Source organism: Coregonus lavaretus (genome assembly GCF_964263955.1).
Source record: "Coregonus lavaretus genome assembly, chromosome: 10".
Classification (NCBI taxonomy): domain Eukaryota; kingdom Metazoa; phylum Chordata; class Actinopteri; order Salmoniformes; family Salmonidae; genus Coregonus; species Coregonus lavaretus.
The window spans coordinates 16,722,778-16,736,175 of record NC_139997.1 but is presented as its reverse complement, the minus strand read 5'-3'; the positions used below and the strand labels follow the sequence as shown (position 1 = coordinate 16,736,175).

Here is a 13,398-nt window from a genome sequence, read left to right as displayed (position 1 = left end):
CCAATCACATTTGCATGCATTTTTGTTATAATATCAATGTTTTTGGTACAAAGGCAAACAGATTATAAAATGTCACAGGTTAGCTGTTGCGACTGTATATGCATTCAAGAAAGAGACCACCTTCATGCCTGCCTGACGCCCTGTAGGCTTGAGGAAGAGATTGGGTTGGACCTTGGTGTCCAAAACAACTTCTAGTTGGTACTGTAGAGGGGGAGGATATTGGACTGCCACATAGTCAAGTAGTGAGAGATAGCGTTTCACAAATCACTGTCCCACACCTAGCCTCTGCCGAGTCCCCAACAACCGGATGTTCTGGTTTTCAGGGGACATGGAAAGAGAGACTTCCACTTTGGGACGTTAACAAGGCGACACTCCATCTTAACTCCTCCACATTTACTGGATTGGTTGAACAGTGCAGAAGAGAACCTCCCCCGACAGTTTTTTACTTCTCGTCAAGACCCGTAAGTAGGGGATCTAGTTTCAGGCGTTTATTTTACTCCTGCAACGTTAGGTTAGTCCACACCAGGCCAGAGAGACCGTAATGCTCAGATAGACAAGTGCAATTTTTTACACCGTCTTGAGTAAACTTTGAACATGAAGTAGTAACAAGAAGTCCACCTGGGTTGGTCAATGAAGATAGAAAATAACCCTTGGGAGCTTTTTCTTGAAATTAAGCTCACAGCATGTTTAAGAATGGAATGGGACATGTCTTTACATTTTTCAAGTAAGACAAAAGCTTTGAAAAAACAACACTATTATAAATTATAACACAAAATTAAACCATGTATAATCATGTACTTTCATGGTTGTTAGCAGTGGTGTAAAGTACTTAAGTAAAAATACTTTAAAGTACTACTTAAGTAGTTTTTTTGGGTATCTGTATTTTACTATTGACATTTTAGTCATTTAGCAGATGCTCTTATCCAGAGCAACTTACAGTTAGTGAGTGCATACATTTTTCATACTGGCCCCCCGTGGGAATCGAACCCACAACCCTGGCGTTGCAAGCGCCATGCTCTACCAACTGAGCTACAGGAGGCACTACATGCCTAAAGAAAATAATGTACTTTTTCCGTGACACCCAAAAGAACTCGTTACATTTTGAATGCTTATTAGCAGGACAGGAAAATGGTCTAATTCACACACTTAAAGAGAACATCCCTGGTCATCCCTACTGCATCTGATCTGGCGGACTCACTAAACACAAATGCTTTGTTTGTAAATTATGTCTGAGTGTTGGAGTGTGCACCTGGCTATCCGTAAATTAAAAAAAACAAGAATATTGTGCCATGTGGTTTGCTTAATATAAGGAATTTGAAATTATTTATACTTTTACTTTTGATACTTAGGTATATTTTAGCAATTACATTTACTTTTGATACTTAAGTATATTTAAAACCAAATAGTTTTAACTTTTACTCATGTAGGATTTTACTGGGTGACTTTCACTTTTACTTGAGTCATTTTCTATTAAGGTATCTTTACTTTTACACAAGTATGACAGTAAAACACTAGCAATACATAGACAATTATTACCTGTTGGGTAAGAATTGGCCAGTTCAATATTTCACGATTTAAAAGGACAATTCTCGGTCGTGTTCACCGACACACATACAGCACAAACTTACATTTTAGGGCAACAATAAAAAGGTGAACATAAAATGATTAATTCATATCAAAATATACTTTGATTTCAAAACATAAGCATGAAGTGAGTTTTGAGCCATATTGCCTTCTCATCATTAATAATTAAACAGCCAATGAGGAAATGTACAAATATAGATTTATGGTAATATTCCGCCTCAGGCAACATCATAAAAACTGTTTGACATTAGGCTGCAGAAGTTCAATTCTCTTCCTCCCATGCTATCCAACGCATCTCTCTGATATTTATCACTTGAGTTTGATGTATGTTCAATAACACACAGCACCCATTCTCAGAGGAGTTACTGTACTGTGGGAGAGAAGGGTTATAGTCTACATTCATCTGATATACTGACTGGGGTGGCGTACATTTTACACTACTTAAAAAACAACTGAAACACATAAGCAATGAGATACAGTACTTAGAGCTAGCATATTAAAATGCCTTGCCCCCCTCCCTTCCACATTTCCCTCCCCTGGCCCAAACCCTTCACCACAGGATTAGACATTTGGAATGACCTGAAAGTAGGCTCTCTATAAAACACCTTACTTGTGTCTTTTGCCCCCTTTCTCCTGCAAACATGAACTTCAGAGGAACAGCAGAGGTGTGTGGAGCTGCGTCCTAGACTGTAAACAATACATATACTTTTTAGAGCAGTGTCTGAAGTAAATAATCCACCCTTTTCTCCTGTCATTTCAACAAAGTGCACACTCCCCACAATCTGACAATAAACTGCTGCCAGTAAACCAAGTGAATATGCATCTCCGGACAGCAAACCATAGAAATTGATTCTCATCTCATTCTAGTTCTGTGCAGCAAGCCCTAAAGCCACAGCACATTATCAGAAAGGGATAGAAGATAATGGATGAGCCCAAAACCTTGGGATAGAAATACAGAAAACAAGAGCTTTGATTTGTTAAACGTCTCCGGAAATGGGAAAGCTGAAGTGTATATCAGTCGATCAAGGCTGAACTCCTGTCCACAGCATGTAGTGGGGAGGGGCCATTAGTCATTGAATGTTGTACCAGGAAGTTCGTTGGTCAGTGTGTGCCAGCGCTCAATTTTCTTGTCCTTGTTTTTGAGACAGTCGAACCAGTGTTTGAGCCTCTCCCCGTTTGCGCTGATGCCCAGGGACACACCACCTGAGACCGGGGACGGCAGAACAGTAGAAAAGGGTTAGAACGCATAGATGGACGATAGAAAGAAAATGATTTGAACTAACACAATACCCAACACTCTGTGATGTTGCACCCTCCTGAACAGGCTGTCCATGGTAGAATAGGCATTTCTGAAGTGAGACTGGTGACCAATGTTTTAAAGCTGAGAATGCAAGCGTTTTATGTGTGCACCCTTGCTCTTATCAATTGCTGGACTTGAACAATGTTTTAAAAAAATGTATCTGAGCACATTATCCTTTTCTAGCATGAGAGCTACTTTTTTTATAGCTTTCAAATAGGCACATTACTCTCTTCTAGCTATTTAAACCGTCATTAAGCTATCGTGTCCAAAAATGGTGTTGATATATGTTAGCCCAGCTAATACAAATGTCCATGACAATGGAGATAGCTCTATTGTTGATCTGAATGTCTATATAGGCTAGGCCAGTCAGTCAATAGCATGTGTTACAGAATTGACAGGAAAGCACGATCAAATGTAGTGTCATTTACTGCATCGGCTTCATATGTTATGAAGCAAGAAGGAGGCTAGGCTTCACCTCAGTGGATTCCTGGAGTAGCTGCCCCCTCTACTGGACACTTGGGGAACCTAGACAGAGCAGTCAATTTACAGTGGGAACTCCGCTCAGGCATCTTTCTACGCCTGCTACGTTAGGTTACCATACCCCGTACAAATGATGATTATTTGTTTTCCGTTTTATGCAAAATTGGCCCGATCCCGACTCAGGAATTGATGCCTTTTCTACCTACGCACTCCTTTCCTAAACACTTCTCAGTATTTGGTATTCAGTCTTACCTTAGTCACGTAACGCACTCTGCAGATGTGGCTACCTTGCCCGCTCTAAATACACTGCTCAAAAAAATAAAAGGGAACACTAAAATAACACATCCTAGATCTGAATGAATGAAATAATCTTATTAAATACTTTTTTCTTTACATAGTTGAATGTGCTGACAACAAAATCACACAAGAATTATCAACGGAAATCAAATGTATCAACCCATGGAGGTCTGGATTTGGAGTCACCCTCAAAATTAAAGTGGAAAACCACACTACAGGCTGATCCAACTTTGATGTAATGTCCTTAAAACAAGTAAAAATGAGGCTCAGTAATGTGTGTGGCCTCCACGTGCCTGTATGACCTCCCTACAATGCCTGATGAGGTGGTGAATGGTCTCCTGAGGGATCTCCTCCCAGACCGGGACTAAAGCATCCGCCAACTCCTGGACAGTCTGTGGTGCAATGTGGCGTTGGTGGATGGAGCGAGACATGATGTCCCAGATGTGCTCAATTGGATTAAGGTCTGGGGAACGGGCGGGCCAGTCCATAGCATCAATGCCTTCCTCTTGCAGGAACTGCTGACACACTCCAGCCACATGAGGTCTAGCATTGTCTTGCATTAGGAGGAACCCAGGGCCAACCGCACCAGAATATGGTCTCACAAGGGGTCTGAGGATCTCATCTCGGTACCTAATGGCAGTCACCTCTACCTCTGGCGAGCACATGGAGGGCTGTGCGGCCCCCCAAAGAAATGCCACCCCACACCATGACTGACCCACCGCCAAAACCGGTCATGCTGGAGGATGTTGCAGGCAGCAGAACGTTCTCCACGGCGTCTCCAGACTCTGTCACGTCTGTCACATGTGCTCAGTGTGAACCTGCTTTCATCTGTGAAGAGCACAGGGCGCCAGTGGCAAATTTGCCAATCTTGGTGTTCTCTGGCAAATGCCAAACGTCCTGCACGGTGTTGGGCTGTAAGCACAACCCCCACCTGTGGATGTCGGGCCCTCATACCACCCTCATGGAGTCTGTTTCTGACCGTTTGAGCAGACACATGCACATTTGTGGCCTGCTGGAGGTCATTTTGCAGGGCTCTGGCAGTGCTCCTCCTGCTCCTCCTTGCACAAAGGCGGAGGTAGCAGTCCTGCTGCTGGGTTGTTGCCCTCCTACGGCCTCCTCCACGTCTCCTGATGTACTGGCCTGTCTCCTGGTAGCGCCACCATGCTCTGGACACTACGCTGACAGACACAGCAAACCTTCTTGCCACAGCTCGCATTGATGTGCCATCCTGGATGAGCTGCACTACCTGAGCCACTTGTGTGGGTTGTAGACTCCGTCTCATGCTACCACTAGAGTGAAAGCACCGCCAGCATTCAAAAGTGACCAAAACATCAGCCAGGAAGCATAGGAACTGAGAAGTGGTCTGTGGTCACCACCTGCAAAACCAGTCCTTTATTGGGGGTGTCTTGTTAATTGCCTATAATTTCCACCTGTTGTCTATTCCATTTGCACAACAGCATGTGACATTTATTTTCAATCAGTGTTGCTTCCTAAGTGGACATTTTGATTTCACAGAAGTGTGATTGACTTGGAGTTACATTGTGTTGTTTAAGTGTTCCCTTAATTTTTTTGAGCAGTGTACATTTAATTCAACCGCTGAAAACCCTCCCACTTGCTGGTCAACACATTTTCTTGTACGGTGCACCTTTAATTCGAATTTTGTCGACAGATTCAATAGAATACATTGAGAGAACGGGTTCAGAATATAGTGATCAATGAAAGAAATCCATCTTGTAGATTATTTATGCACATTTTAGGGTTAGGAAAGTATTAATCTTTTTTTTTTTTTTTTTTACGGTATGGAGAGCGTTTCCACACAAAATACTGTATATTGATGAATAAAAAATACAGTGGTTTAAGTGTCATATTCAAGTTCAATCCATGAAATATTGGAAGGTGGAAAAAGTGTACAATATGGATTGAACAATAATCCTATAAATCTACCCTTATTCCCACTAATCATGGAACTGTATGACAATGGTCCAGTCGTTGTGAACTGTACGCCAGGCTCCCGTTTTAACATGCTATGTGTGGTCTTCAAATAGGTTACATGTCCGAAATTATTGCACAACATTAGCCTAATATGATCCACTAATGCAAGCGACCCTCAGGAACAATTTACAAGGACGTGACAGAGGAAAGAAAGGTAAACGGAATAATAAAAGAAATGCATGTGGAATTACTGACGGTGGCTCCCGATAGTGGCTAATACTTAACATGATACAAATTGTAAAATTAAACAGAGAAAAGCCAGCGCATATAATCAAAACATTCTAAAGTGCATAAATCAACTCGGCAGGTTCAGCCCTACAGAAGCCTATAGCTTGGGTCTCCAAATTTCATCCACGCAAATTATGAGGGCACACAATTAGAATTCTGAATAATGGCACAGCTATGTATATCCTATTTCACTGTGGAAAAGGGTCCGCAATGCATGTTATGTTGATATGATTTTCCAGTTTGCTTCCATATGGCTGGTTTCATCAAACAAAATTGCTATGTGTATTTACAATCATTTACCTAGCTCTTATCAATAGATCTTATCAAGATGTAAATTACAGTACATGGAGAATGGTGTTATTTATATTTGAAAAAATTAAGTCGATGATTTTTCCACTTGGAACCGGTAGGTTCGCTAGACCTTCTTCATGGTTTCCTCGGCGTAAAGGTGGTGGAATTATTAGGGAACTAAGTCAAGGTCAGAATACGGTGTATCTGTAGCCACACCTTCATTTATTCAAGCTCCACCTCAAACGAATAGTGGGTGAATAGCATGCTATTCTCGTGCTTAAATTCAAGGTCAGAATATGCATAGAGAAAAGTATAAATATACCAAACCCCATTCCATGAATTAAACTTTGACCTACCAGCACCATCACCCACTTACCCCAAGGTGGCTCAACTTACCCTGTCCCTATGCTCAATTTACCCGGGGTAAGTTATGCCAAGAGACCACTTATTTTGGACAAGTTATGTTTTCAAAACTGTTATGTTTACATGAATTCTGATTATTTCCAGGGATACACAACATCCTGAAATATATGTAGATATCTTTGTTAGAAAGAATACGAATATTTTCTTTGACGTAGTGATGGTGAATGTAAAAAATAGCTCAACATACCCCACTCTCCTCTTCATCTTAGCTAAAGTGGATGAGTGAACAGATCAAACTCCTGATGAGTGCTGAGGACTCTTGAGGTGTGCATCATCAAAAGAGAGGAATGTGGGATTTGGTAGGGATTCAGAAAAAGTTGGATCCCTATCACTTCAAGTTCAATTCCTCGCCCACCAACAACATGTCGGCATGACAACTTGACAAGCTGACAGCCTGGCTGGCATGCACCAAGGGTCAGTGTTTCGTGCTTCTTCCTCAACACTCAACAGTTGTTTGTTGTTGTCTTTTGTGTCCAGGTTTGTGGCCCTGGGCAGCTATCAGGACAAGTGGAGGCCTCTGGTGGGTGAGTAGGTGTTGTAAACAGAGGTGCCAGGTGCAGAGAGGCAGGAGAGCCTGGGCCGGGGCAGGAGTGTCACCGGTGTGGCTGCAGCCGCGCACAACGCTTTGAACTTACGTGTTCAGGTCACTACACTTCGTAACGCAGTCACCTGCTTAGTGCTTACCTATGAAATCGTTGGACTTGCCGATGTCGTAATCCCACACGGTTACCTCCAGGGTTTTCTTGCTGAGGTCGGCGTATTTGATTTCGTAGAAGAACTCCTACAAAAGCCAGGTAAAAAAAACAAACGTAAAAACGTGACTGGCCATACAGCTTCATACAGACAGCAAGGTTATCCCCAAAAAGCTATTAGATTCCACAAGAAACATGATCAAAGGAATCATATTTAAATAATAACCGATATGGCCTACACATAATCATGCTGATAGAAGAGAATCAATGTATTTATTTTTTACTCCTTTTTCTCCCCAATTGGTAGTTACAGTCTTGTCCCATCGCTGCAACTCCCGTTCGGACTCGGGAGAGGCAAAGGGTGATAGCCATGCGTCCTCCGAAACACAACCCTGCCAAGCCGCACTGCTTCTTGACACACTGCTCGCTTAACCCGGAAGCCAGCCGCACCAATGTGTCGGAGGAAACACCGTACAACTGGCGACCGTGTCAACGTGCATGCGCCTGGCCCACCACAGAAGTCGCTAGTGCGCGATGGGACAAGGACATCCCGGCCGGCCAAACCCTCCCCTAACCCGGACGACGCTGGGCCAATTGTGCGTCGCTTCATGGGTCTCCCGGTCGCGGCCGGCTGCGACACAGCCCGGGATCAAACCCGGATCTGTAATGACGCCTCATGCACTGCAGTGCCTTAGACCGCTGCGCCACTCGGGAGGCCCCGAAGATAATCCATTTTGATATCAATCCATCAATACTCAAGGTTACCAAAATGCTTTCTGAATGCACTGGAAGCCCAGGTCACCTAATCTCGAGCTGAAAGGCCAACAGGCGACAGGATGGAAATGGGGACAAAAGGAAATGTCAGTGGAAATGTCAAGTCACAGGCCTCGCGTGTTCCGGGAGGACGCCATTCACTCTCATACGGCTGGACGCTCCAAGGCGACCCACTCGATGCCACAGTCTAGTGCTAAGTTAGGTCTTTGGTGGTAGTCTGAGCATGAATGCGGGGTCTCTCTGGAGCATAGTAACAGATGAATGGGATAATGTTTGTGAGGCATTCAGAGAAGAAGAGGCAGGCTCAGGAGAGGGGAGGAATAGACTTTTACTATAGTCAAGTTGGCCTCTCAATGAAAGTTAACAGAGGGCTGATCTGAAGGAGAACCACCTCATCATCAATGCATTTTGGTTAGAAAATGTACACTCGTGTGTAATAAGGACACCCAGAGAGATACAGATAAAAGAGAAATATGGGGAGATGTGATATCTACTGTCGGTAAGAAGAGTAAATGTACAATGAGTCAGCATTAAAAGCCCAGTGCAGTCAAAAACATGATTTTCCTGTGTTTTATATATATTTCCACACTATGAGATTGGAATAATACTGTGAAATTGTGAAAGTGATGACAATGCCATTTTAATGCAAGAGCAGTTTGAAAACACTGCCTGAAATTTCAGCCTGTTTTGGTGGGATGGAGTTTTGGCCTTCGATGGTGACATCATTATGCGGTAAATAATTTTATTGACCAATAAGAAAGAGAGTGCCAAACCTCTCTGCCAATAACAGCTAATTTTCAGTTTTTCCCTCCCCACTCAGACCACTCCGAGACAGTCCTAGCAAAATTATTGCTTAAGAAATTGCCCTTTGCTAAGAACATTATTTTTTTAAACCATTTTTATAAAAAAAAGAAAAATTACAGTAAGGTACTTAATTGTTACCCAGACATTATTTGATATTGAGATAGAAACTGCTGCATTGGACCTTTAAAGTCATGATTTTCATTAAATTCTATCATACTGGAACATAGTCAGTTATAATTAGCCAAGTTTGAAAAATGTGTTTCATAACTAAGTTGATAAATCTTTATCTTAAAATATCTGGTTCCTCCTCAGTCTCATGTCTTAAATGGGATTGATTATTGGAGGGATTTGTGATGTCTGAGAGAGACAAGACATCTCTGAGAGAGGAAAAAGAGAGACAGAAAAGAGAGGGAGAGAGAGCAAGTCCTTCCTTACCTCGTTAAACTCTGGGTTGAGGGTCTTCTTCTTGACAGCAGTCTTGTGCTTTGACTTTTTGTTCTCGTCAGGCTTCAGGTACCTGCAGACAAGACATAAAGCAGTAACTATTACTGACAGCAAATGTCTCTCTGCAGTCTACTGTTGTTTGCTGTGGATTATTGGGTGTGCTGTACACTGTAATAGACATGCAGTCAGGAGATTCAATCCAGGGACACAGAACTTTGAAACGCCCCACTTCTCTGAGCTCTTAGTAGTCCAGCAGGAATGACTGGACCAATATGAAAAGGAATAAGACAGCAAATATGTGTAATTAATTCAGCCTGATCAAATTGAATGTTATACCAATTATTCCACCAGAGGGTAGTGTGGCATCACATTTTATCTGACAGTGGGCAGAACACTTAGGGCAGCATACTGAGGCCAACACTAAGAAAGCTGTTGCTACAGTGACTGACAGTCTATGGGTTGAAAGGTTGATTACTATATTGTATTAACATACAATAACATGGAGCTGGTGGTTTTAGTCTAGGGTTGCGTCCCAAATGGCATTCTATTCCCACGGGGGGCCAGTATGAAAACGTATGCACTCACTAATTGTATGTCGCTCTGGATAAGAGCGTCTGCTAAATGACTAAACTGTAAAAATGTATTCCCTATAGTGCACTACTTAATAAAAGCACTATATATGGAAACGGGTGCCATTTGGGATGCACACTAGGTCCAACTTAAAGCTCTGATCTCCAAAATGCATTTTTTAAATGTTTGCAATGCTCCCGAAAATAAGATGGGAATGAATAGGAAAAAATCTGGGCAAAGGGTAATTACAATGGCCTCCATTGTTTCAATTACTGGATGGCTGCACACCCCATAACAATCAACCCCTCCATAGGAATTTAAGTATCAATGAGGCCCAAAAGGTCAACGTTTTCGACTTCAGGAACTCCAAATAGATGTTGGGAACCCCCAAGAGTCAATGTGTGATACAAACCCTGGGTGGAGTAGTGGGGCTTGACTGGAGTTGGAGCTCGAGGAAGTTTGATTGACCCCCTCACTGAGTCCTGTAGAACTGCAGTACTTGGCTCTGTCAGAGGTAAGGTGATCCATATGGAGCCAACTGCTCTCTTCTTAAACCAACTCGTCTGCATAGTCCATATTGACCGACATCTCATGCTTTAATGAAAGGCCAACAATTGGACATCTAGAAGTTTCTTACCCAAAAAATTATAGTCGCATACACAAGTCATTTTGGCCTAGAATCTTCACTTGTGCCCTATATAATGGCTTCAGTGTAAAAAATGTACAAGTCTCAAAAGTGCCTGAGGAAGAACATGGAAGAACATGGGGTTAAATGAATGCCTCTACTCCCATTCAAAAGTAATACACAGATCTCACCCGTGGCAGGAGAGATAGAGATTTTCTCTAAAGCTTATTACAGACTATAGCTGCCTGTGGCTCTTCAGGTTGAGGAATTCCATTAGCTGCTAGAAACCATTCAAGCTTAGTGGGAATCCAATTTACAGGGCCCCATGTGAAGAAAACACAGGTCTCCACAATCCACTCAATTAAATAGCCGATGTTCGATTCCCATTAGTGCTGTACATCGACGTGCTCATGATCAGGTGTTATGACAGAAGAATGACTCCGAGCTTCTGGACACATATGGAGGCTGTGTAGTTATTTTATTTGAAGAATCTTGTTACATGGTAATAGTATAGCAAAGAAATGATTACTGCCGTACATTACACTGTGAAAATGACAATGTATGATTTTATAAATATATAGATAGTGAGAGAGGATGACAATGGGGAAAGATAGAGAGAGGTCGAGCCATAGGGCAGTAGGCCGGATTCAAACCCATGCCAACATTCTAGGCCAGAGCCTGTGGCATTACCGCTAGACCAGCCAGGCCACACAATGTATGATTTTAGAGAAAAACTATATACTTCTGGAGAATTAACATAAAAAAAGTATAATAATCAGGGATAATTAGAACGATCTTCTTGAACCTAACCAGTCAGGCTTCAAGACGGGTCACTCAACCGAGGCTGCTCTTCTCTGTGTCACGGAGGCTCTCTGCACTGCAAAAGCTGACTCTCTCTCCTCTGTTCTCATCCTCCTAGATCTACCCGATGCCTTTGACACCATGAACCATCAGATCCTCCTCTCCACCCTCTCAGGGCTGGGTGTCCCAGGCTCTGCACATTCTTGGATTGCATCCTACCTGGCAGGCCGCTCCTACCAGGTGACGTGGAGAGGATCTGTGTCACCACCACGTACTCTCACTACTGGTGTCCCCCAGGGCTCAGTTCTAGGCCCTCTCCTCTTCTCTCCATACACCAAGTCACTCGGCTCCGTCATATCCTCACATGTTCTCTCCTATCATTGCTATGTGGATGACACTCAACTACTTTTCTTCTTCCCCCCTTCTGACACCAAGGTGGCAACACGCATCTCTGCGTGCCTGGCAGATATCTCAACTTAGATGTCGGCCCACCACCTCAAGCTCAACCTCGAGAAGACGGAGATGCTCTTCTTCCCTGGAAGGCCTGCCTGCTCAAAGACCTCTCCATCACGGTTGACAACTCCACAGTGTTGCCCTCCCAGAGTGCAAAGAACCTTGGCGTGATCCTGGACAACACCCTGTCATTCTCTTCAAACATCAAAGCAGTGACTTGCTCCTGCAGTTTCATGCTCTACAACATCCGTAGAGTACGACCCTACCTCATGCAGGAAGTGGCGCAGGTCCTAATCCAGGCACTTGTCATCTCTGGACTACTGCAACTTATTGGCTGGGCTCCCCACTTGTGCCATCAAACCCCTCCAACTTATCCAGAATGCTGCAGCTTGCCTGGTTTTCAACCTTCCCAAGTTCTCTCTACTGGCTTCCAGTCGAAGCTTGAATCCTCTACAAGACCATGGTGCTTACCTACGGAACAGCAAGAGGAACTGCCCCTCCCTAACTTCAGGCTATGCTCAAACCCTACACCCCAACCTGAGCACTCCGTTCTGCCACCTCAGGTCTCTTGGCCCTCCCACCCTTATCTAAGGATGCGACCCAGTCATCTGTTCTTTTATGTTTCGTTGCCATGCTCAGTGGCAACGTTCTTATCCTTAATTGCTGCTAGCTAGCCAACTAGCTACACAGTCATGACCTCTGCAGCCAGAATAACAGTAAATTGTATTCTGTTGCGTTTCTTTAATCTGTTTATCCCGCTTACAGTGAGGGGAAAAAAGTATTTTATCCCCTGCTGATTTTGTACGATTGCCCACTGACAAAGAAATGATCAGTCTATAATTTTAATGGTAGGTTTATTTGAACAGTGAGAGACAGAATATCAACAACAAAAATCCAGAAAAACACATGTCAAAAATGTTATAAATTGATTTGCATTTTAATGAGGGAAATAAGTATTTGACCCCCTCTCAATCAGAAAGATTTCTGGCTTCCAGGTGTCTTTTATACAGGTAACGAGCTGAGATTAGGAGCACACTCTGAAAGGGAGTGCACCTAATCTCAGTTTGTTACCTGTATAAAAGACATCTGTCCACAGAAGCAATCATTCAATCAGATTCCAAACTCTCCACCATGGCCAAGAACAAAAAGCTCTCCAAGGATGTCAGGGACAAAATTGTAGACATACACAAGGCTGGAATGGGCTACAAGACCATCGCCAAGCAGCTTGGTGAGAAGGTGACAACAGTTGGTGCGATTATTCACAAATGGAAGAAACACAAAAGAACTGTCAATCTCCCTCGGCCTGGGGCTCCATGCAAGATCTCACCTTGTGGAGTTGCAATGATCATGAGAACGGTGAGGAATCAGCCCAGAACTACATGGGAGGATCTTGTCAATGATCTCAAGGCAGCTGGGACCATAGTCACCAAGAAAATAATTGGTAACACACTATGCCGTGAAGGACTGAAATCCTGCACAAGAAAGCACATATACAGGCCTGTCTGAAGTTTGCCAATGAAAATCTGAATGATTCAGAGGAGAACTGGGTGAAAGTGTTGTGATAAGATGAGACCAAAATCGACCTCTTTGGCATCAACTCAATTCGCCGTGTTTGGAGGAGGATGAATGCTGCCTATGAC

The 13,398-nt window shown here is 43.3% G+C and overlaps 1 protein-coding gene across 1 annotated transcript in view; it reads right to left on the bottom strand.

Moving 5' to 3' along the window:
* Nucleotides 1–2,650: 2,650 nt before the first annotated feature.
* The window catches only part of LOC311136543 (double C2-like domain-containing protein beta), a gene marked incomplete at both ends in the record, with an annotated part of 208,511 nt that continues 197,763 nt past the window's right edge, over nt 2,651–13,398 (bottom strand). Inside the window, 3 exons of the mRNA XM_084170710.1 lie at nt 2,651–2,787; nt 7,280–7,376; nt 9,301–9,382. Of these exons, the coding sequence (XP_084026836.1) occupies nt 2,651–2,787; nt 7,280–7,376; nt 9,301–9,382 (316 nt within the window). The remainder of the gene's footprint in view (nt 2,788–7,279; nt 7,377–9,300; nt 9,383–13,398) is intronic.